General features: G+C 36.9%; 2 protein-coding genes and 1 long non-coding RNA gene across 3 annotated transcripts; all 3 read left to right on the top strand.

Annotated features, from left to right (window-relative positions):
* Positions 1–820: 820 nt before the first annotated feature.
* Positions 821–9,945, top strand: LOC146757622 (kinesin-like protein KIF20B; the record flags this gene model as incomplete). Its single annotated transcript, XM_085520699.1, is given in 9 exon segments — positions 821–937; positions 1,130–1,268; positions 2,573–2,757; positions 4,141–4,189; positions 4,879–5,016; positions 5,669–5,780; positions 6,233–6,304; positions 6,766–6,912; positions 8,719–9,945. Coding segments are annotated over 9 exon segments (1,137 nt in total), but the record flags the coding sequence as incomplete, so codon positions are not given.
* A 2,442-nt stretch (positions 9,946–12,387) lies between these two features.
* Positions 12,388–20,099, top strand: LOC146757621 (uncharacterized). The gene is made up of 7 exons (XM_085520716.1): positions 12,388–12,574; positions 15,013–16,216; positions 16,657–16,795; positions 17,525–17,647; positions 18,046–18,207; positions 19,158–19,322; positions 19,956–20,099. Exons 2-7 carry the CDS (start codon positions 15,030–15,032, stop codon positions 20,097–20,099), a joined length of 1,920 nt encoding a protein of 639 aa, XP_085376842.1. The 5' UTR covers positions 12,388–12,574; positions 15,013–15,029.
* Positions 20,100–22,096: 1,997 nt separating this feature from the next.
* LOC146757620 (uncharacterized) lies at positions 22,097–24,028 on the top strand. Its single transcript, XR_014936139.1, has 3 exons — positions 22,097–22,303; positions 23,032–23,158; positions 23,699–24,028. It is a non-coding gene; the product is annotated as an uncharacterized LOC146757620 (long non-coding RNA).
* Positions 24,029–25,261: the final 1,233 nt, after the last annotated feature.

The raw sequence follows: 25,261 nt of genomic DNA, 5'->3' as shown, positions 1-25,261 counted from the left end.
CTGTTCTTTTACTGCTCTGGTCAGCATCCAGTGTCTGCACCACAACTCTAGGTTTTGGGATCGAGAAAGGTACACAGGGCATAGATTTGTACAAGAAAAGCTCTCTTGCTGTGCCCAACAGGTGACAAAAAGGGGCCCTCAGGACCACAAAGGCAGCTTGTTTCTCCAAAAAAAAATAAACTTAATTCTTTTCTTTATAAGAAGCATTAGAATCTTACAGAGAAGATGAAAATCATCTTCACTATGCTTTTAGACTGCGCATAGACTAGACCAAGATGTGTGGTGTTGCTTTGATACTTTATGAGGAGCACCGGTATCAGTGGATGAAGCTAACATTGTCTCAGAAGCACAATAATGGAGTACTTTTGTTTATAGTTGGCCTGAATGCAGTACAGGAGTGTGTTGCAGTAGTACTTGTTCTGAAATTCTAGGCTCTGACTAAGAAGTTTAGCAGGGTCCAAAGCACTTGTGAAAACAGTAAAATATTATTACTTCCTGTGTTAACAAATGAGTCTGTTACAATAGGATGATGAAAATAATGCTGCTTTAATGTGCTAATCATCAAACAGAGGATCTAGTCAGATTTCTAACTTCCAGCTCTTTAATTTTAGAGGTCTAGTTTGGAGCCTAGGGGACACATACAAGTTTGCCTGCGTATTAAACCCTTTACGGCACGGGAGAGAGCAAGTGGGTCACAGGTAAGGCATTTATTTAATCATAAACAAAAAAACAACCCTTAAAGTATATATGTTTTCTTTCCTGTAAGATGACCTTTTAAAACTTTTTTCATGCCTGCATTACTTGTGCTTCCTTGTAATAGGGATGTGTTTCACTTGAGGACTCAACAAGCATTATACTGAAGTCCCCTAAGAGCTCATTGGGAAGAATGAGCGATAAAACTTTAGGACAGGCAACACAGAAGTTCACCTTTTCACAGGTAAATTAATTGTCTTTAAATGATTTTAAGTTATTTATGGAAAAAGTTGCTTGTCTTCTGTTACTTCATATAAAGCGAACAAGTTTTTCTTAACTGTCTTTAGAATTATCAACGTGTATCTGACTCCTTACGAGTACCTAAATATTGCTTAAACAAAATAAAGAGATTAACCAGCTTCTTGGTAACATTCAGGTGTTTGGACCTGAAGCAACTCAAGAAGAATTCTTTGAAGGTACTGTGAAGCAACCAGTGAAAGAGTTCTTAGAAGGATGTAATTGCCTTGTTTTTACGTATGGCGTTACAAATGCTGGGAAAACTTACACATTCCAAGGTATGAGCAGAAATGCTTTTTCCTTGAATTAATTTCTTAAAGTGAGAACTACTTCTAGAAGAGAGAGATGTTATGACTTCTTACCTAGTTACTCAACAGGCCTTGTACGTTGCCTTCTTTTGAATACTAGTAGCCTTGAAAAGTCGTCTTCTTCCATAACAAATATTACTAAATTTACAAGTGTGTAAGACAGCATACACTACAATAACTTTGGTTTTTGTTCCTACTATAAATGCGTGCATCTTAAATGCTGTTCTTTATTTGAAGGCAAAGTATGTCTGAGTTTGTTTGATTTATTGTAGGCAGAAATTAAACATTCTGAAACATTTGATCAAGGTATTTCAATCTTTTTTCAAATTTCTGATTTTAGTAATAACAGCAGCATAGAAGATTGTGTTCCCTGAGCTTTAGTAGTACAGAAATAATACATCAATCTCCTTTCTGGCTGGGAGCAGTTGTTTTTTATGTTTAATATTGTCATAACAAATGAAACGATTGGGTTCACAGGAAACAAATTCCCCTTATTTCTGTTATTTAGTGTTCTGTTACTATGTATTTCCAATAGTTTTATATGCGTGGAGCTGAAGACTTTTCCATCGTAATACCTTTTTAGGACTTAAATATTAAGAATCAACAGGGTAGTATGTTCAAAAATTATCTTTCTAAGCACCTTCCATACAGCACTATAGAAATTCTTCGGCGTATTGTCCTCTCTTGTGTTCATGACTGACTTTAAAACACTGAAGCTTGCTTGGTATTTAGTGACAGTGGAAAAACTAAGGCGTGAAGTAGGCAAGATGTGGAGGTAGTTGTGTGCTCCAAGAAAAGGCAATGGGAAAGGAGCTGAGTTACTCTAACAGTTTTTATGAGACTTGTAGATATTTCTAAATAGGGTTTGTGGGACGAAGGGAATGTTGTAGCAGAGACATCACTCTGGTTGTTATTTCAGGGTTGTTTCAGAGCGGGAAGGGAGCCTGGTAAACAGTTGAAAATCTGCACGTCTGTTAAATGTGGGAGTTTGCTGTGGGTTATTTTTTCTTCTTAAGGCTAAGCTTATGCAGAATATTCTGGCTGTTTTAAAGTGATGCCCTGTAATGTCTAAGGAATGGGATGTGAGCTGTTGCTTAAAGCCAGTATTTTTCAGGGAACAGTCTAGTAACACTGCAAACATTGCTTCAGACTGTAACTGACCTCTAAACTCTTTGTGTATACTTTGAGATTAGAATCAGTTATCTTTGTCTTCATTTATGTTTATATGTTGCTTACAATAGTAACCTGGCCCTTCTTTTGTGTATTGCTTACAGGGACAGAAGATGATGTTGGTATTTTGCCAAGGATGATGGATATGTTGTTTAAAACTGTTGGAGGAAGGCTATACACAAAAATGGATCTGAAACCTATTCGGTGGAGAGATTACGTAAAACTGACTAATGACAAAGTGAGAGAAGAAATTGCTCTTAAAAATTCGTTGCTTCGTCTGACAAAAGAGGTAGGAATCTACTTTATAAAGAAATGATGAGTACATGCATCTTGTGATAGTTCAGTGTTATCCTTTCCATTCTGTAATGAAAGAGTGTTCTGTATTTACACACAGTTTTCTATTTGTCTTTCTGTTCCTGCTGAAAAAGAATGAAGCATCTTATTAGTGGCGTGCTACACCACACTGGGGTATTTTAGTTGTGGAGTATGTTAACTTGATCTTACTGATGAGGTGGTTAAGTGTGGACTTCACAGTGTGAAAGGCAGGTGGCAGTAAAATTCCTTCTGAATTATTTCAAGAGCACAGCTGAGTATGAAGTCTGGCTCCAATGATCTTTAAATATTTCGGGGAAAAACAACACCTGTCTTCTACATGAACCAAAGATGTGTAAAACTGTTCTAGGTTTAGTGAGTATGTGGAAAGAAAATGCAGTGAACAGCTATATGCTGATCTCATCCTACTCCATTAGAGAGTTAAGATGTGATCGTGCGATATAGGTGCCTCCTCTAGTTTCAAGACCCGTGTTCCTAGGTAAAATACTTGACCTTATAAGCTAAGTAGGTACAAGCTTTGCTGACTATACAAAGCCAGATCTGGGTGAGTGTCATGTAGATGAAAACTTCTATGTTAAAAGTTTTACTTCTAAGCATACTGTATCTGGTAGGTGAGATTCCTCCTCTTCAGTAGATGAGAATTTCTTTCTACTTTTGTGCTCTATAAAAAAGCAACACAACCTGAAGCCTGGGAACTGAGTATACATCTATGAACATCATGAGATCTACATGTTGGGAGCTATTCTGTATTTTCTATGACCAAACTACTTAAAAATATTATATTTACAAAATTTAGTCATAACTTCATTTGTGTAACACTTTGATAGCCTGAGTTAAGAAATAATAAGCTGCTTATCTACATTAAGTGATCAAGTATTCTACCTTAACTTCCTTTTCTGAGAGTTGACCTAATAAGCCATAGGATATGGAAGTCCTGAATTAAGAAAATCCCAATAAGAAAAATATTTCAGGAGTCCAAGATTCATGAAGGGTAAAATGCAGATTATAAATGGGCTATTGAAAATCATCTTATTAAATAACTCCTTTTCCTGTTGGGGATTCTCTCCCTATTTGTTCTTTTTCTTTCTGAATCAGGAAGCTGAAATGCATCAGATCTTATAGTAAAGGAATTGTCAGAAATGAGTAGTAAGGTGAAACCAGTCAAAACGTGTAGCCAGGATTTTTGTGTTGGCACCTTGGAACTATACTGTATTGTTTTCTGGTAGAGCAATACAGCTGCTTTTAAAATAAATAAATAAATAAATAAATAAATGCAACCAGTGGTGTATTGGTGCTGTACATCAATAATAAATCCTAAAGTCTCTGTTTTCTTTCGTAGGTAGATCATCACAACAGCACTAATGACAAATCCCCAGCTGATTCTAAGGGTATGTTTTATATTAAACAGTAGCAATTAGAAAAGCTTCTGTAAGGTCAACGACTGGCTTTTTTGGCTAATGCTGATAATAAAAGGATTATTTAGCTTTTATTTGTAACAGAACGGAATAATGGGCAGGACATCTGGGCAGAAAACAGAAGGAATAAAATGGCTAGGAGACTACTGGGACATCTATCATAACCTGGTTTTATGAGGTGAAAGTAAAACAAAGAAAAAGAGTATGATTTCTGATAAGATCCCTAGTGGTTTTCCGACAGGCCTTTAGGGCACTTAAGAACTCACTAAATACTTTTTTTTCCCTAAAAAGTCAGAACGAAGTTTCCTTACTAGTTCAGTTCTCTATATTGTAAAGACTGAAGAGTTCTGAATATTTCTAACCCAACTATAGATGTTAGATTGGGTTTTGGAAGTGAAAAAGCAAGCTTTATAGCAGGCGTGTCTTTGCAAATGTGTAGGGCAAGTGTCTTGACTTCCAGATACTTGGTGTTTGTATGAGAGGTGGGGATTCTCTGTGTTTATGTTCTGGGAAAAGTTTTAAGCTGTAAGCTTAACTATTACTTATTTTTAAATGCAGCTAGTTTTACTGTCTCTACATTGACTTGTAGTATTTTCTACTTTGCAGGTGCAGAAAATCTCTCAGAAGGATCAGACCAACTTAGCAGATTATCTATAGATGATTTTGTGAAGTTCTCTGGGTTTCATTTTTTGAGATTTACAATGAATGTTTTTATGATTTACTGGCTCCTTTATCAAATGACAGAAAAAAAAGGACACTTTGCCTTGCTCAAGACATCAAGGGATATTCTTACGTAAAAGGTAACTAGAATACTTTGCAAACTGCCAAGCTTGTCATGGAATAGTGTAACATGTTTCTTCTGAGATAGAAAACTCTTAAATGTGTTCAGTGTAGCTCTAGAAGTGTCTGCTTGAATGTGAAGGCAACAAGCTACATGTACGTATCTGCATCTTCAACAGTATTCTCCTTATTCCTGTACTTTGCCCATAAAGCCTGTGTGAACTCCACTGCCTTCATCATCCTTGAAAATGAGAGCCATACAGTCGTTATAATGCAGACAAAATCCAGATAACCCATCCCCAATAAAAACTACAAGCTAAAACAAAAAACTTCTCAGATTGACTTCTGCACCAATGAATACAAACTTTCGGCTTCTGTAGTTTAAGAACTTAGCTTTTGTACTTTCAGTACTAAGGCTGCTTGCTTAATTTGGATGGAACATACTTTAGTATACTGGTAGGATAAACTGTTGTGCTATACTATACCTTGCCCTTTTCTGTGGGAGGAAGAATCTTAGTCTTATCTGCCATCAGCTTGTCGTATGTTTGAGGCAGAGTTAATGAAGTATTTTATTGTCTTAACTAAATGTTCTTAGTTTGTATACCTTATTTCTTGTTCACTTTCTCTTTTGCTAGCGAAGCTTGCAAAAATCACTTTTCCTTCTTTTGAAAGGTTTGCAGTGGGTTCAGATTTCTGATTCTAAAGAAGCTTTCAGACTTTTTAAACTGGGACAGAAACACCGGAGTTTTGCAAGCACAAAGCTAAATACTTGCTCCAGCTGAAGGTGGGAAACTTTCACTAACATTGGGTGTAACATAGTGTGGGGAAGAGGGATGAATGAAAATATTGTTTATGGCTTTTTTTCGGGGAAGAGGCTTTAAAAAGGCTTGATATCTAGTGTTCCATGTGATATTTTGTGACAGTTTGTGATTCTAGTGCTTTGAACTAGAAGGATTAGTCCTTCAAGCAGATAAGTGCATACAAAAGCTAAGTGTTTTATCAAAAACTCTCAACAAAACAACTAAGCCTTCTTCCATGTAAGTAATGGTGGTTCATGAGGGGGAAGAAAAGCAAAATAAACCAAGACGGAATGTCTCTTTAAAAGGTTTAATGCATCTAGTAGAATTATTGTTAATTGAATCTGGAATAAATCCAGCAGTGTTTTGAACAGATGTTACAGATTTTAGAAAATGTGTGTATTTCTGGCTATTGACCTTGCTTCATTTCTCCTTTTAGCCACAGTATATTTACAATTAAGGTACTAAGAATTGAAGACCTTGAAATGCCACGAGTGACACGAGTCAATGAGTAAGTTCAGAGCAGAGTTCCCTTCTTCTTTTAGGATGAAATTGTCAGTTACTTTCAGTATTGATGTATTGATATTGGGCTATGGACACTAGGTTCCCTGATACAGCCTCCTGTATGAGTGGTGGTTCCCCATTTCCTGTCATTATGCAGTACTAAACCATCAAGTTGTAATGCTGTTCTATATCTTGTGCCCACTGTTCCACACAGTGTTCCTTTATCCTTCTCACTCAACTTCTGAACTAATGTAAATCCTCAGAAGGAAGAATATGGCAGAAAAATGGAAGCTGTGTTGGAAAAGAGTTTGGCAGGAAGTAGTGTGCAACTTCACTAGAAAAGCAACATTAAAAAGCATGAAAGGGTTCAAGAAATTGTTCCTCTAGGAGGAGTGGTTGTGTTGGAAATGATAATAATCAATGTACATTCAAAGGCAAGAAAACTTAATTTTCCTTATCTGCCTTCAGATTATCACTGTGTGATCTTGCTGGTTCAGAAAGGAATACCAAGACGTGCAATGAAGGTGACAGACTGAAAGAGAGTGGAAATATCAATGCATCTCTCCTAACTCTAAGCAAGTGTATTAGTGCACTCAAGATCAGTCAGCAGTCAAAGTAAGTCCTTGTACAAACTGTAAACTAGTTGTAGATTTCAGATATCATGTACAATGTTTAAACTATTGTTTAAAATGCAGAGTACGAAACTATGTTATGAGTGAAAACTATCTGTAGGCTTCTGCAGATGTGTGAAGATTTAATGATCTAAGAAAGTGATCTATAAACTTCCCTTCTTTTTGTTGTTGTTTTTTGTTTGTTTGTTTGTTTTTTCAAATAAAACCATTCCAGTTCTAAATTTCTGAATGTGTTATCATAGACTTAAGCAAATTAGCGTTGTGGTTTTTTTGTTTTTTTTTTTTCTGGCCTTGCCTTCTCAAACAAGTCCTGGGGCAGATTATAAAATTTGTTTTCACTATTTTCACTTTAAATGTGTGAAATGTTAGACCTTTTCCTCCTTTGTTAGTTAGTTGCATTTATCATTTAGTTCTGCTGTAACAGTTTTCCTCAGGGATATTTCTGTGCTTTGTCCTAGCCAAGAGACATGGTCAGAATATATATATTATATATATATAATTTGGAAAAGAAAAATTATATATAGATATATATAATTACATATATACATATAGATATATATAATTACATATATACATATATATTTTTTTTTTCCAAACCTTGATGCAACTTCATCATTCTTTCTGATCTAGCTAACCAAATTCAGAGAGAAGAAAGCCTGCTTGCTACTTCTGTCTGAGGTTGTGCTCTAAATGAGTGCAGACAGAGCTTTCTGTATTTTAAACAATGTAGTATTTATTTACAGTCACAGCTGGATATAATTGCAGAATTCTCTGCTGATTCTCATTTGAAGGTGTCTTTCTGTCCCGAAGATTAGGTGAGCTCTGTGTTCATGAAATGCCACACTGTGCCTGGTAGCCTATTCAAATTCTGTTATGCTTAAAAGTAGATGAAAATAGGCCTTGCTACTGGATTAGTCTCTTATCTGTCTGTCCTTTCTAGGGAAGAAGGATTCCTTAAAATTAGCTGCTGCTTAAAGTGCTTTGATTTATTCAGAACTGTTTTATTTGTTGGTCCTGATCACTTGAAATTTTAACAATATGGGGGAAATGTAGTGATGACTTTGATAGTAATTTTCTTTAAAATAAGAACTCATTTACCACTCCTGCACTAAAGCTACTTATGGGTCACGTGTGTTGTGACAGGAGCGTAGCTATGTGAAGCTTTTAGCTCTGTTGGCAGAATTCAGTAGCTGTAAAGAGTCCAGCAGGTAACCTCACTAGAGAACAGTGTGTTTAGTCACGCTTTAGGAGTTCTCTCCTAATTTTCTGTACATCACCAGCTGTTTGATTCAGTGACTTAACCTTGGTTTAGGAAACACCAGAGATGTTGTGATAAGTATATGCTTCTTTATTTCCAAAGTATTTACTATTGTCCTTTCCTAGAGACAATATACTGAGAGAGTGGTTATCTCTGATTTTGTTGGGTACTGTTTTCTTAGAAGTAGATAGGTCAGTTTGCCAGATGTGGTAAGGGAAAGAGAAAGGTGAGAGAGAATTTAAGCTAACGTGAGGCTGTATGACCTATCTTAGGCTGGATGTTGAATGTACTTTTTGTTTTAAATGTTCTCGTGGGTTGTCTAAGAAGATAATGGCTGCATAGTAGCTGGAACAATCATACAACCTGTCTGCAAACTAGCAAAAAGATTAAATTCAAAACAACCCACAACTCAAAATGATTTAAAGACTAGTGCAGTTATTAATGTGTTGTCTTCCACTTGGATAGCTCTCACATTGAAATGAAGCTGTTAACTTCTGCTAATGGGATTTGTTGTGGTTTTTGTCTTCAAAGGGTGCAGCAGCACATACCGTTTCGTGAAAGTAAGTTAACACACTTTCTTCAGGGATTCTTGAGTGGAAAAGGGAAGATACACATGTTAGCAAACATCAGCCAGTGTGCTTCAACCTATGAAGAAACACTCAATGTGCTAAGATTCTCAGCTATTGCACAAAAAGTGAGTATGTTGTAGTCTATTTTGTTGATCAGTACTTATGATTTGCATTTAAAGAAAAAATTCTGTTCTTCTAAGAATATGAATCTATTTGTGTAGTATCTGTAGTGAATCTGGGTGTTTGTCTCCATACAGCAGTCAGGATTTTTAATTTAGTGTTTTAGTTGAGCTTAATTTTCCTACAGAGTTTTCTAAAAATCTCTACTGGGGTCTTTGTGTTTCTTTGGGGCGTGAGGGCAGAAGCATCTTCTGAGAATCTCATTCCTAAAAAGTATTCAACCTAACAAGAAGCAACTTGTTACATCTGGAGGAGATTTTATGCTATTTACTTAATTTTTCTCTCTTCTCAAAATATGATCCCATGTAGGAAAGCAAATCCAGCTACCCCATATGTTGCTGCTGTTGTAATTTTGAATATTGTCCAGTTCAAGTGTTGACAAAAGAAGTGGAGCAGTAAAGAGTTTGAAAAGCTGTGTTATGGCCATCAGATGCTTCAGTGGGAAAGTGGGGGTTAAGCGGAATGGGTAGGAGTGAGTGCTATGATATAACACTGAAGAAGTTAAGCTGTCAGATCAGTGCTACAGTCTTGATGGAAAACTTTGAAGTGCTGAGAGTTTGTGTTTGAAGCACAATTGATGGATGTGTGCCCTTGGATTGTGGCCTTATCTGAAAGAGGTTAAGTGTGAAAGTAGAGGGAGCAGCCTATGAGGGTGATGTGGCGCTGCAAGACAAAGAACTGAAAAGATGATGATCAGTTGCATTGAATGCAACTGGAAACTCAAAACATAAAAAAAGCAGAAATCTATGGCTGCATGAAGTGGCAGTTCTTGTACATTGTTGGCCTAGTGAAACTCTTGAGGTTAAAAGCAGGATTGGAGTCTGCAATAACTCTTTTGTAATTTCTTGAAAACTGGTTTAAGTAGTGACCAAACATCAAATACTATAAAATATATTAGCTGTTACTAGAATGCCACTTATCTTCCCCCCATATGAATCACTGTCATGTTGTATGTGAATTTGTGAGGTGGGTTTTGAAGCTGAAATTAAAAACTTCTTGTATGGCTGTGTTCATAGTGGCTATCCAGACTATGTGTAGAAATAACAGCTATTATGTAGTCAGCTATTCACCAGTTTTAACTGATTATAAATTACGTTTCAGGGTGGAGAACATAGCATAGTGCCTGACACCTGTGTTGATCCTGAGGGCATTCTTGATTCTGTGCATTATGATGTCATGGATATTAAAGAGCAAGCTGAGGCAGCACATAGTTCCATTGTATCCCTGGAGGACCCGAAGGAAGATACTGGCTGGTTTGAAAAGCAGCTGGAGAAAACTAACTTTGAACTGATGGAGACCAAAGAAGAGCTAACAGAGAAAAACACCAAACTACTTAAAACTGAAGAAGAGCTGATGCAGAAGAACAAAGGTGAGTTATGCGATGTGAAAGGTAGAAGACAGAAATAGTTCATTAATCTAAAATAGAAATAACCAGTTTGAGTAGGAATTAGAGGAGATGTTCTACCTTTGGAACCATAGCCTGTAGATAAATGATAGTTTGTTCCTTGTGTATATTCAGGTTCAGCAATTCCACGGTTTTTGGTTATTTCTTTTTTTTTTTTCCCCTCTCCTTTAAACTGCAACTAGCAGCTTTACGCTTTTGTAAGTATGGGGTTAAATGTCTATATCTTGATTTTTACTTTTATATTGTAATCTCTACTCTTCTTTATGTCTTGTTGATGCAATGTTTTCATTCCAAGAAATATAGAAAACTTTTGAATCACTCCCAATAAGTGAAGACCACATGCAAATTAATTAATCTGTTCAAAAGCTACCTAAACATTAGAATATCTGGAAAAATTGATTACTTAATAAACTATCTATTGGCTACTTATGTAATACAACCTTTTCTGTGTGTTACAGACTTTGAAATGCAGATGATTAAATTGGATGAGTCTGTTGAGCAACTTAAAGAAGCAACTGAGGTAACTTTATCAAGATGTTGTGTAAAATTGTTTTAATTAATTAATTAATTAATACCAACTTGTGGTAGCTTAAAATGCTATTCCAGTAGGCTCAATTAATAGATTTCTTACCGAGCTTAGCTTAACTGAATTTGCCTTTAATGCATTGTGTAATTCAGCTACTTAACACTACATTAGAAATTGATGACTGAATTTTTTTTATTTTTTATTTCCAATCTCAATCAAGGTGCAGAAAGATGACATTATTACAGAGCTACAAGACTTAAAATCTCATTTAGAAGAAAAAGTAAAAGATTATGTGAGTTTTACACATCTCCGTAGCCATATACAAAAAAAGGAAAACACTAATTCTATGCTTGTAATCAACACATTTTTGGAAAACTGATTTTCTGTATGTAGCTGGTACTCGCTTGAAATTGTAAACAATTCAAATTTATCTGAAGGTAGTTGTTGTTAACACAAACAACAAAAATATCAGCGTGTTCCACTAACTCCTGCCTCACACTCCTACATCAGAGGAAGAGCAACAGTAAAAGTATGTTGAGTAGAGCTGGAAGTACGAGTATGAATGGTCAGGATATCTCCACGTTCTATGCAGTCCATAAAACTTTATCCTGACTAATGTACTGCAAGCTACTGAATATGTGAAGACTAGCTTGATTAAGTATGTGTGCATACCACTTCTGGTGGTTTTTGTTCATTTTTTGATGTTTGGTAGCCTGAAGTAGCTCTGAAAACATTTATAGTTAATTCTGTCACTCAGATCTCTAACCTTGTAAGCTTAGCAACTTGACCCTTCTTAGTCTTTGACTGTCTGCATCACTGCAACTTAGTATTTCCATGGTATTAAAGCTGACTGTGATGAGTAGTCATGTTCTCACCTATTACTTCTTCCAAGAACAAGGCTCCAACTCTATCTGTAAGATTGTGTGGCCTGAACACTTCTGAGGCTTTTCTTTTCATAAGCTACTAAAGATGAATAATCAGTCCTTGGCAGTGCCAGCATGGCTTAACAATCGTCATCTTGTAAGTAAGGAAGCTTCACTTGTGGTCAAGGACACAATCTAAAATATGCGTGACAGAGCTGACTAAGCTTTAAGGTTGGATTATATCTGTCACGATGAAAGTGATTTTAGCAGCTTAGCAGAAGTGTGATGTGATGAACTTGTATGAGAGCTGACCATTTGCTTTTTGACCATGTTTGTAATTTTGTTGACTTCTTGGAAACAGGAAATTCTTTGATAAACTGGTAAACTCTTGATTGTGTGCAAGTCTTTTACTTTGTAACCTGCTAGGCTCTTGCTTTCCCTTGTATACTCTATCGACTATTGCACTTGTCATTATCTGAAGGTGTACTTGTTCTGTCTGCTATTGAGATTTGTAACTGATGTCTATAGAGTCACCAGGTAAATATTTTAGCTGTATGGTTTTGTGTAAATATTTGCCTACAGAAGATTACTGAGACTTAAGTGCTCCTTTTGTTAAGCTTCAATGTAACTGATCTTATATCAATACAGGAAAAGACTACCTACCATTTAACTACCATTAAAACAGAACCGGCAGAAGAGAACACTAATAAAGGAACTGAAAGCAGCCAATTTTCAGTGCTTTCAGTTAAAGCACTGAAACAAGAGAAAACTGAGTTGGAAGTGGGAAGAAAGCGCAGTACTGATGAAGATAAGCCTACTGTGGAAGAGCCACCTCCAAAGAAAGGTACAGTTTCTTCCATCGTTGAACAGGGTGTCTTCCAAAACAATAAATTGCTTCCTATTCCGGATAGGAAGCAAAAGGCTGTGAAGCGCGTACCTTATGGTATAAGGAGAAAAGCCACTGTGTTAAACTGTAAATAGAAGTAACTGTTATGTAAATATCCCTTTTTCAGAAGGTCCTATGCTGTTCATTTTTGAATGCTTAAGAATAAAAGTTTTTTGCACTATTTTTTTCCTTTTTGCTGCTTTTTCCTCATCTGTTGATGCACTTGCAGATTTGATAATAGTTTTAAAGCAGTTTCTTTAGGATTGTTTCAACTGCTGTTGCTGATCTTCTGAGTAGCATCAGCTGCTCAAGTGCTTTTTTTTGTTTGTTTGTTTTGTTTTTCCTGAAGCAACTATCAAAATTGTTGACGACCTGCTAATTGCTCGCTCATGGGCAATATTTGAGCAAAATGGTTTGGATAAGCTCTGATGCATTTAACTTCACTTCTGGGCACAGCTGAGCATCAGTGTTCCTAGAATTACGGAAGGCATATACAATGTAGAAGGGAAAATCTAAACCTTAGCTGTAGTCCCTTCCTTTCTTGTATTCCTCTTGCAAAATATGTGCAAGGGAGAAAGTCAAGGCCTTCTTTGGATGAGATGCTGTTCTTGGATGATTTGTCCCTGCTGCCTTTATTTGGCATAAATATTGAATCCTATTGTGACCACTGAATGGCATCACATATAAGCATCTTACCAGAGACTGAGGGAGGGATGTGGACTCCTCCATACTCCAAATAGTAGTGGGTTTGTTCTAATCATATGACCAAAGCTCTCATTTAAAAATTAATGACAGCAATGCTCCACATAGGAATTAAAATGGGTAGCTGATAGTCACAATGTCAGCATGAAGTTTTCGGTTAAGAAGTACTGAGTATTCAATCATGTTAAAATTTTCTTCTATTTGTGAGTATTAATAGCGTCCAATTTCAAAAACTGCTTAATATATATTCTTTAGCTGTGTTAAATATACACAGTAGAACAATGAGCACAGGTATGTTGTGCTGGTTCTTTTGTAGAATTAGTTATATAAGTAGCATGAGCAAAAGTGTTTTAGGAGATGCTAGGTTATCTCAGCTTCAAGTTCAGGGTATTTACACCATTCTCTGAGCTTTTAGGTCTTGTTTCCTATGCTCTGTAATAATGCTTTTTCCCTACTTCCTGTGTAAGGAGCTTCTAGACTGAACATTACACATCTTCTCCCTAGTCTTATTTATCTTGCTTTAGTACTTGCTTGTTGTTTTCAGCATAAAGTGTTTAGATTACTTATAAATCATATTCCCCTCACTAGTGTTGCTGGGTGAGCAGTCAAAACCCAAAACCTGGTTTGGGGTGGAATATGCCACTGCTGTTTCTTCAGTATGACTTTTAAATCAGTTGAAGGCTGTATATAAAACTCCTTAGATGAGTTAAGAGGCTGTTTCCATGCAGTACATGTGAATCTGTATGTAATGCAGGCTGCACGTGGGCACTATAAAATTCTGCATTGTAGTAATAAAAGGACTGTACAAGAATCACCATTGAATATATTGTTGTGGTGACCCAATCCCTAGTAAGTCTTGACTTATATTTATTTTTTTTAATACTTAAAGTATGCATATTATGGAATGGACATAACTGGATTCTAAAGCAATGATGAAATACAGCAGAAGTCGCTTTTGATAGAAAGAAAATGCATGTGATTTTAGCTAATTGCTCACCAGTTAAAGAAAAAAACAGCCCCAAGCTAATGGAATATTTATGGAAACTTGAATCTGCAAATTTGTACAACTTTATGAGTGAATTTTATATGCAAAAGAGTAAGTGTGGACAGAAGTAGGAATCCTCATATTTTGTTTAGAGATCAACTGAATAAGAGAGACAGATATCAACACTTAAGTGATCAACTTGTCCAGGGTTTTATCTTTCTTTTGAAAGTAAGAGGACTGTGAGTTTGAATGAAATTTCTTAGAGAACTGTTTATCTACCATTTAGATGTAGATGGAGTGATTCCTGGCTGCCTTATAGGGATTGCTGAAGCACGGAAGATAGAAAGAATATAGCTGTGAATTATCTATCTCGTTCCCATGTTTCTTAAATCTAATTAGATTTTCTACTGGTGTGGAGTGGAAGGTTTGAGTAGTGCCATGGTAAAAGTGTTCTTCCAGACTGAAAACCTTTTGCTCTTAATTCTGTATAGAAATCTGAGGCACCTGATTACGTGTTCAGAGGACTTTAATTCTTTCACTAGTATCAAATACTATGTGATGTGAGGGCATGGCTTGCATATTACGACAGTGTTTCACTTAGAAGTTGCTACTTGGTGTTGTGAACTGCTATGTAATAATTATTTTAATCAATCTGAGCTACATTCCTTTTCCCCTTTTTTTTTGGTTTGTTTGTTTGTTTGTTTTACAGTAGTTATAAATGAGAGAATGAAAAAGAACACTGTAGAGCAAAAGACAATTGAACACATGAAACAAAAGTGCTCCGCGTACCGAAAGGAAGTACTAGCACTGAGGGAAAGAACTGAAATCTTGGAACATCATTTAGCTGTGCTTGAAGAACAATGCAGAAGAGAAAAAAATAAAAAAGAAGATTTCAGTAAGCAGGTAACAAGCCTGCGTATTGAGCTTTCTTTTTCTGAAGAAACAGCTGATGCCCTCCGTGAACAAATTCTGCAGGGTCAAGCTGACTATCGGGAAATTGCTTCTGAACTGGATGAACAGAAATCTATAAATATGACACTAGAAAACAAAAATGCCCAACTAACTAACAACATAGAATTTGCCAAAGAATATATAATTGGTAAAGTGTCACAAGTAAAAGAAATGCGGACCAAATTAGATGAATTATACAAATGTCACTTAGAGTTTCATGCCATCGGTACTGACTTTGTCAGTGTAAAGGATTCCTCAGACTCTGAAAAAGATGAGCCAGGGACATCTCAAATTAGTTCTGCATGCATTCAGTCACAGACTTCTTCCATCTCAGATCTTGTGCAGGACCTCTCCTTTAACTATAGTCTTGAAAGGATTTGGGAAGTATGCAGAAATATTGTTGATGTTTCCTCACAAAAAAGTCAGCACATCAAAGCACTGCTTCAAGACAATGAAAACCTAAAGGCGGGACTGAATAATGCTGAAAATCATAATCGTCAACTTGTAATGAAGCTATGTGAGATTACAACTCACACTAGTCAGGAAGATGATCTTGTGAATCAGTTACATGAGCAAATAGAAAAGAAAACTCAGGAGTTTGAAGAAAAGACTGCAGAAGATCAGAGAGTGATTGCACAATTTCAGGAGGAAGTTGCCAACTGTGAGGTAAAAATAAAAGAGCTTGAGTATCTCCTGGAGGCTTCCAAGGCAATGGAAGACAGTGTGTCAAAACTCAATGAATTACTTAAAGAAAAAGGATCTATTATTGTTAATCTAGAGACAGTTACAGCAACTCTGCAGGAGAAGTCTGCAAATGCAGACAAAAAGTTTGAAGACTTAAGTAGCAAAGAAGCAAATCTGATTCAGGAAGTTTTGCAGCTGAAAAACAGCTTGGAGCAGATGAAACATTCTCTTCGGGAAAAGGAAAAGAGTGAAATGGAGAAAGTGCAACGTATAGAATCGTAAGTAACCACTGAGTTAACTTAGAGCCCTTTGAGAATGAACTAGAGTTAAAAATAGTTAATGGGAACATCCCTTCGACTTAATGCATTTGCATGCTTATCAATGGCCAAACTACTACTTTAGGATGCTTTGGTATGCTACTTGAGTTCCGAGGGAAAACAGGAGTGTGCAAGGAAATAAAGAATAATATGGGGATTGCTGGTGGTTTTGTTGTACATCCCTCAGAATAGCATCTGAATAATTTATTGCTTCAGAATCTGATTATGAGAAGCAAGCTGAAATTCAAAAGTAATTGTTTAAATCTTGTCACTGGTCTAGATAGATTTAAGAGTCTATTTACAAATAGAAACCAACAGGCAGGGCATGGATTAAGCTGTAATTGCTGTTTCCATGAGATGTGTAACAGTAATGTTCTTTGTGTCTTTATTTTTAACATAAGGCTAGAAAATATTCTTTCTGAGAGTTCTGCCCTTGTACTGAATTTGAAAAAAGATTTGCAGAGGAAAGAAGAAGAGTATGCACATCTAAAAGACAAACATTCTGATGCCGAGAAACAAATTCAGCAAGTACAAAGCGAGGTTTGTAGTCAACTGAGATATTTTTTTCTGTAAGATTATGCTTGGCTTTCTGCTGTTAAAACTTCTCAAACTTTAACTATGAAGCTGGAAATTTCACACTAGTGTGGGTAGCAGCAAATCTTAGGTAAAGTTGCCATTGAAGCTCTAGAGGGGACCAGAAGTTAAAACATGGTTTCGCATAGATAATGAACAGAGGAAAGTAAAGTTGGTTGGTAGTCTGGAATAAGGTTTGTGAAGAGAATAGCTAATCTGCCTCTGGAGGGGACTTGTTATTATCTCTACGTTACTGGTGACTTGCCATTGGTATCCGTGGTAACTCCGAAGCTTAAAACCTAAGTCTTGTGAAAAAACGCTGATAACTGGGAAGAAGAATGCTATTTACTTGAAGAGAAATAGACTAATTTCCAGAGGCTCTTTAATATAAGCATGTATATTTTTTTTCTTCAATTTCAGCTTCAGTGATGTTAATAGTTAAAATTTAATTATTAAACAAGTAGATATTTTAAAACCCATTTTGCAGGATCTTAGTCTGAAAGTTTATTGGGTGTGCTTGGGGTGGAAAATTGAAGCTTAAAAATGAATTCATGTCTTCCTTGGTAACCTTGCACTTGCTGTCATTTTCCTACTCAGCACTTGTTTGTGAATTCCTCTTTATTTAACAAAGAAGTATTTGGCCAGGTTGGATTACAGAAGTCTTTTAATGAACCGTGAGCTGTGCTTACATTACAGGTGTCCACGATGCGTTCTGTGGAGGAATCCCTCAGGAACAGGATGGATGAACTTGAAAGGATTAATAACCAGTTTAAGGATGAGCTGGATTATAAAGACTATACTATCCAACAACTTAAACAGGTATTTTTCTTGCTCTTAATTTTTATTAAATGAATGATGCAGGTTTTCCAAGCAACAGGAAAAAGGTCAAAAAAAAAAAAAAAATTGGAGCAAAATGAAAGTGGCCAACTGAAATTAGTGGTAGACCATGAAAGATATTCAAATAATTAGTCACTACAGAGCACTGGCAGATTGCTTTAAATACAATAATCTGCATAGTAAATACATATGTAATACATGCATGTAACCTGATCTTGTTGAGTGACATCACGATATGTTAATTGAAATGTCTTACCATAAACTCTTTTTATCAGCTTGAGTCCTTATTTATGCTATATGAAAAACTTATTAATTCTAGGCTGTCTTAAAGATTCTGCTTGTTTCTACTGTGTATGCTTTTCTTTCAACATGAAATATAGGAGCTGGAGGAAAGGGACCATAATATTCAAAAGTGGCGTGAGGAGAGAGATCAGTTAGTAGAAGCTTTGGAAGAACAGCTCAAAACTTTGGCTTCTATTGCCATACAAAAAGAGACAGAAATAGCAGAACTGAGACAATCTGCCTTAAAGGATTCAAGCAAGGTCAGCTCTCCTTTCCTCCTACCTGATTAGCTACCCATAAATTCTGTAAAACTCCTGTACCTGCTCTTTGTATTCTGGGTGTGCTTCTGTTCTTGAACACTGTCGTATTGACATCATGTGCAACTAACCAAAAAAAGCACCAGCTTTTATTTTTGTTCTTCAGAAACAGAATTTCTGTTAATTACTAAAATTTCAATTTTTTCAGTAGTTCAGATAAGCAGATGTCAGTTTGATGCTTATGATCCTACAATCATACTGGACATCTGTAGCTTCTTCTGATAATTCACAGCATTTCCGGATCCCAAGCTAGGCTCAATACTCAGACAGTAGTTCTGTCTCAGGTTTCTTACTTTCTTTGCTTTCTCTGAGGTAGTATCTACAATGGCATGAAAAGACAGAAGGGGACGTGGAGAGAGATTAAGGGAAGCATCAAAAAGCAGAGGGGGGATGATCTCTGGAAGTTGCATTTCTTATTTCAACATCCAGCTTTTAATCAGGATAGCCAATCTAAGCCGTAGCATAGAATTTCAGAAGCTAAACAGAAGACTAAATGAGTTGTGCTCTTTTGAGAATGTTTGGATTCACTTTCTCTGAGAAGAAAGATGTTCTCATAGCAAAACTTCCCCTACAACTGCCGACTTTCTCACTGTACCGAGGATTTGGGAACAAATAAAAGCTCGGGTTATTATATCTTAAGAGAGATGAAGGCTGAAGCACATAAGTAAAATAGAAGAATCAAAATATATTGTATTACAACTTCCCAGGCAATTCTGTGACTACTGCACTTGTAACAGTGACCGTACAAATCCGTGAAATGTTACTGTTCTTGAATAGTTAAGTGTTCTAGCCTGCAATTCTAAAACTGATGCTGCTAAGTAATTGCAATACTGCTTGTGTGTGTTAATTCCTTTTGCCAATCCCACAACTCAGCAGTTTTTACTGTTTATTAGGATAATGCAACTGTGATAGAAGAGTTAAGAAAAGAACTGGCTGACAAAGATGACTTAATAAAGGAATTAAAACAACGCATTAACCACAGTAGCCCTCAGTGTTTGCCAGAAATACCTTTACTTGAAGAAAGACAAAGTAGAAGGAATGACTCTGTAAATGAAAAGGTATGATTATATTTATAGAAAGTCAGTACTTAACATCTTGTTAACCCCTTTTTGTTCTTCTGTTTTCCTAGGAGATACTGGAGCTAGAATCATTTTTCTTAGCATACAGTCCTTTAACTACATATTCAGTGATGAGTACTTGTTGGTTCTTTTTGTCTTCCACTCAAGCATGAGCTCTCATCTTCTCAAAAATATTTTATTTACTAGAACACCATCTCTCTGTGTACATTATGGAACTTTTCCATGCAGTTTTCCATGTATTCGTATGTGGATGCTGAAGATTAGGCAGAGGTTTAGCCTTTGGTGTTCTAACATAGCAGCTGTGAGCGTGCAGAGTATGGGGGGAATGGATGACAAAACGACCAGCGTTACAGATTTTGTCCCTAAATAATGTCTCGCTTTCTCTCTTTTGGAGGCAGAATCCTGCCTGAGACTGTTAGTGAGACCCAGTAGGGTGTATCTGAAGATCACACAATGAATAGATGTTACTACCTTCCCACACTGTGCTGTGTTTCAGCTTACGTGTTCATGTGGCATCTGAGCTTGAGGTTTTACACTGTAACTTTAGAAAACTCGAGATATTTTGGAGGTCTAATGCATAGCCTAATCTTTACTCCTTTTAAATATTTACAGCCTAGGAAACAACAAAGCAAAACTAAAACTAGAGAAAGTATTCCATTAAGATGCAAAGCTGAAGACAATTATTTGTCACGTCCATGTACTAGGAGCCTCACTTCATTAAATGAATCTGAGGTTAGTATGAAACTTCAGATCTGAAAATGTTGTGATTGTATTGCTATTGATAAGGAATGAATAGGAAAAGATCTCATGTTCTCTAAACAATTCCCAAGTTTTAATTTATTTATCCCTTTCAAGGTGATCAGATCACCTGTTTTTATAGCCTTTGATAGGAATAAAAGCTGTTGAAACAATTGTGTGATGAATTTTTGTCAGGTGCTGTTGAAAACTCTCCTCATGTTAATGCTTATGAAGTGGCTCATGATCAGATAAGTTACTTGGAAAAAATTCATGGAGCCACTGAAACGGGCACAGCAAATTGAACTTATTTTCTTCCTCTGCAGGATTTCTGGATATTGTTTTGTTAGCAGATGATGTTAATCATTCCTATATAAGTTTTTAATTGCTAACTTTCATAAAATAGCAGTTACATATATTTTAAAAACAAAGTATTTATTAACCAGCTTAATTCTTGGAAATACAGTGGGTGGTGATACTCCATTCAGATTCTTAGCAGAGCCTGATAAAGTGGCTCTGACTACTTTTTGTCTTTCTACAATCTTTGGTAACTTTTTGAGAGGAAGAAGACTCCCCTTAGAGGGTCGGAACAGTGTAAGTAGTAAAAGCTGCTAGTCTGTGTTTGGGACACTGGAGTTTGCTAGTTACTAGCAGCAGTAGAAGCAGCCATCTACCATTTTCTGATGTCCCCAGCAGCCTGTCTTCCATGTGTTCAACCAGCATCTGAACTCATTTTTGATATGCTAGCTGAATTCCTGCCATAGAGAAGGAGGAGTCCAGGTGATCTCAGTTCTGACTTTGTTGTTCCTGTTGAGAAAAACAGGATTGGGTGGATTGTGGACAGGAAGTGCTGCTGGGGAAATGCATACTGACATTTCCCTGTAACTTAGCTGTGCATTTGCTGCCATTTGACCATGAGCAGGTACATGATAGCCTTCAGCTTAAGTACGGTGTCATTGCTTGAATGTCTGTATTCTCTCCAGGGAAAAGATAGCAATGGAGTTCTTTAATGACTTGTACTGGGCTTGCACCTTGCCAGCTGGACCTTACTTATGTAAATAACATCTCTAGTGTAGAAGAGGAAGGGCAAATTCCCTAAGATTAAGCTGGAAGTTAATCGAACACTTGAATCAAATGCTCCTGTTCCTGCCCAGTTCTGACACAGCAGAGTTGAGATGAAGAAAATCGTGTCAGTTCTACCACCATTCTCTATTAAAAAAAAGTGTAGTTGTCTGTGCCCTTGAGAAAAAATGACTTGTAAAGTATCAGGCTCAGTTTAACATGGAGAACTTTTTTTGTGATCATAGATTGGAAATAATTTTAAATGTAACAAGTTCTAGGAAAGAAGGGTAAATCTCTGCTGTAACTGAAATAGACTCCTTCTGTTACAAGTGTTCTTACAGCAGGAAAATCGAATGCTTACATATCCTTTTCCAGATGCTTTATAGCTTTTTAATCTCGTGGCTACCTTAACACTTGCACTTAAAATTCTTCTGTGCTATCAGGAGCATTTGGAAACTGTCCTCGACTCTTCTGGAGTGTCCGCAGAAAATGGCAAAACTAGTCGGTTCCCAAAACCGGAGCTGGAAATCCCACTGACACCTCTGCAACCTGATAAGATGGAGATAAAGCAGCACGGCAGCATGATACCTTTAGGAGTGAAAATGCCTAAGGCAAAAAAGAAAAGAAGTGATGACATGGATGAGGTATGACCTAGACCCAACAGAAAACAAAATATCTGATGCCTTTTTACCATTCTCATTTAAGCATTAAAAAAATGCTATTTCTACCTCAGTAAAGTAGTTGAAGAATTTAATCAATGAACTGCTTTAATGAACAAAACTAATAGCCAAGCTCAGTGATAATGGTTTAAGAGAAGGGAATTTCTCTTAACTCCATTGTGTATTTTCTTTGAAACCTGTAGACATAAATCAGCTTTTTAGACATCATGAGATGTCTAATACTGATATCTTAATGTCCTGTTTTTATAATTGAATGCTTATTTATTATTTGATTTACAGTGGAATAGTTACCACTAGCAAATACTTCCCTACTATTAGCAAAAATGTTTAAAGTGTTCACTTTTGTGACATCAATTGTTCTTTCCAAAAGAATCATGGCTGAAACTTGTCTTATTTTCCCAGGATTTTGTGAAAAGTGAGAACACGAAAAATACAAAATCTGTCATGGCTTTTAATTCACCCTCTGCAAGTGACGAGAAAATGGTTGGTTTTTGTTCTAGTTTTGAAGCTAGCTTGGGACTTCCTGTAATTGTGTGGTCACACGGAAGAAGCAGTGTCTTATCCTTATGTGTATACCTGAATGGGAATCTTACATGCTTATGAGCTCTTCCTATTAAATTCCATAAGCTAACCAAAGGGCAAGTCAGTCTGTCCGCAGAGTGTGTAATGGCTGTATTGTGTAATGATTTGGAGGGAAGGATATTGCACACTGAATAGTTGGGAAGAGAAGCTTTAGTGTATTATCGTGTGCTTTTGTAAGTGAAGCCCTTGTATTAAACTAAGGTTCATATCATTAATATGCATGGCAGTTTTTAAAAACAGATGTTCACATGTGATAGCAGTATCCTTGGCATGGTCAGAGTATGAGTAGTAGATTTTTCCCATCTGTTGTCTTCTGTTTTGTATGTTTGTTTATTTTATGTAATTAGAACAGCTTATGTAAGAAACAACTCCACAGCTTGGGAGCTACTTTTAAAGAAACTACTGCCTTATTAAGAAACTTTAAGAAACGTATGCCTTGAAATAGCTGAGATTTTGACAACTCCCTAAAGGGTATAAAGTTGTCTACATTACTTGCCGTTGTGGTATCATCAGCATAATGAACAGAGATGTCAGTAGTAAAGCTCAAAATGTCAACTTAAAATAACGTTGAACTAAAATGAAGTTTAAACAATGCTCTTGTTTCACATGTTCACATCTCTGTTGAACAGAAATCCGGAAAAGACTACTTCCTGAGAAAGCGAGTACATGCTTCAAGACTGACTAAAAAGAAGGATGAAACACTGCAAAACGTTGGAGATTTTATTCAAAGCTCTCCTTCTATTATACACTCTAAAGGTTGGTGTAGAATAAGTGTTATTCCATGTTTTCTAGACATTGTAGAATGGCTTGTTTCTGCTGTAGGCTATTAATGTATGTGTTCTTAGAGAACTTGTCTGCCATGTTAAGTTGTCCTTTGATTTATGAAGTAAATGCATTTATTCGTCTCTTCAGAGATTCATTATTACATTTGTGAAAACCTACAAGTATACAGAGAAAGTTGGTTCTGTCTTGTGCTTCTGTCAGCACGGAAGTTAGGCCTGTTGTTTAACTCCTGCTGAAGTTTCTGACTTCCAGTGACTTCTGAGCCATGATTGTCTTTCATACTCCATTTTAATGCGTGCTTTAAGCTGCCGTACCTGAACCTATAAACAGTTTCAGCTATAGAAGCAATAAAGAACCTCAATGAACAAATACAATTTCTGAGTATTTTCACTTAAATTTTACGTGTCATTTATAAACCAAGTTTGTTACGAAGCTTTTTTTGCATTCAGTGATTTAAAGACTCACAAAACCAGTAAGTTGATTGGTTTATGTATCAAAACAAATTTCTTCTAGCCAAGAAGCTGATGTCAGCAGTAAGTTCTCCTAAATCAAACGAACCTGAAAGTCTCGAAGAAGGAGAGACCAAGCCAAAACGATGCAAAAGGAAGCTGTATTCAACTGTCGTTTCTGGCCCTCTAGATATACCTGCTTCTTCGGTAAGCGATTGTACTGTAGTCTTGGCTTAAAATAAACTACTAAGGAGTCCAAACAGACTGGAGGTTTCATCTATTTGCAGGAGGAGGTTGAAAGTACTGAGGTATTTCTTTATTCTACCAAGTCATTCTTGTTGGTCTTCCTGCTGTTCTGTTTTATTTTGTCCTCAAAGATCTGTGTGTTTGGCTGGCTTACAGTTTACTAAGTAGGTGATGTAGCAATTTAATTGCTCTGCTATTCTTACGGGATCCCCAGTTAAGGAATCAATTTCCTCCTTGAATCTCCTGACTTCTCTGCTAGTAAAAATGGCAGCTTAGCATTCTCTATTTTCCTTTGACCTAAGGAGACTTCCCTAAGAGGATAATGTGAAGTATTTGTAAGATTAGTATTAGGGAAAGGTGAACTCTCCAGGTCCTGTTTACGCTGTTCCAGTTCCCTCAGTAATTGAGAGTGCATCCTCCCTCTAGGGCCCTGCATGGGATCAGCAGCTCAGCCAGTCCCCTTCTCTGGAGGGGTTGCTGCTGCTTGCATTGATCTAGAAATTGTGGGGGTTGAGGGGGGGGAGAGGGAATGTATCTAAGGGATCCCATTTATGATCTTTCTGCTTTTTTTTTCTTTTGAACTTTGACTCCTTGTGAGGAACTGTTACTTCTTGCACCCATTCAATGTCATAAGCCAATTCTTTTTCAGAGAAAGGAGTATTACTGTTTACATATAAATTCAAAGTCTGACAAGCCCAATCTTTGTCAGACCCCTATTTTGGTCAAAATAATGATTTTCCCTATAGTGGCTCTCTAGGCTTTTTGTATACAGTATTTAAATATCTTTTTCGTTATCCCCAGTTTTGGGATTATTTTTCCAATTCTGAAGCTTCTCCCCAAGGGGCTTATCTTCAGGCACAATTCTGGGGATGCTTTTCCCTTGTACTTGGCAGCTCCTATTCCCCTTATCTCCAGAATGATGCTGCGAACTACTCAGCTCACACGATTCTTGGATTTAGGGCCCATTCCCTCTGGAGTACCTCGCTCTGATTCTCGGATTATTAGGGGTGTGCTGCTGGCACTTCATCAAGTGCACAGGGTACCATACAGCAACAGCGCGCTCCCAGACTCACCTGAGCCCCAAGACTCACCTGAGACTCAAGAGACCCCCCAAGGCAAGAATTAAATTCCCTTGCCTCTGTCTGTGCACGAAATTACCGGGACTGCAGGAGTCAACACCTGTGCCTTAGCTTTCATAGAGCCCATCCTTTATGTAACAGTTTCCTATCAGCCATCCCAAGAAGTCACCTCACCACCCAGGCAGGACCGCTGAAATCAGTGGGGTGCACCTCTCCTGTCCAGGAACCCCAAAGAGGCGATAATAATCCCAGGCCAGCAATTGTAGTATTGATATGATGATTTTATTCAAAGTCTTTGTTAA

Source organism: Coturnix japonica, chromosome 20, assembly GCF_054131305.1.
Source record: "Coturnix japonica strain WE chromosome 20, WE-NBRP24, whole genome shotgun sequence".
Classification (NCBI taxonomy): domain Eukaryota; kingdom Metazoa; phylum Chordata; class Aves; order Galliformes; family Phasianidae; genus Coturnix; species Coturnix japonica.
Note: the sequence above shows the minus strand (reverse complement) of the source record. Positions and strands in the feature narration are given on the sequence as shown.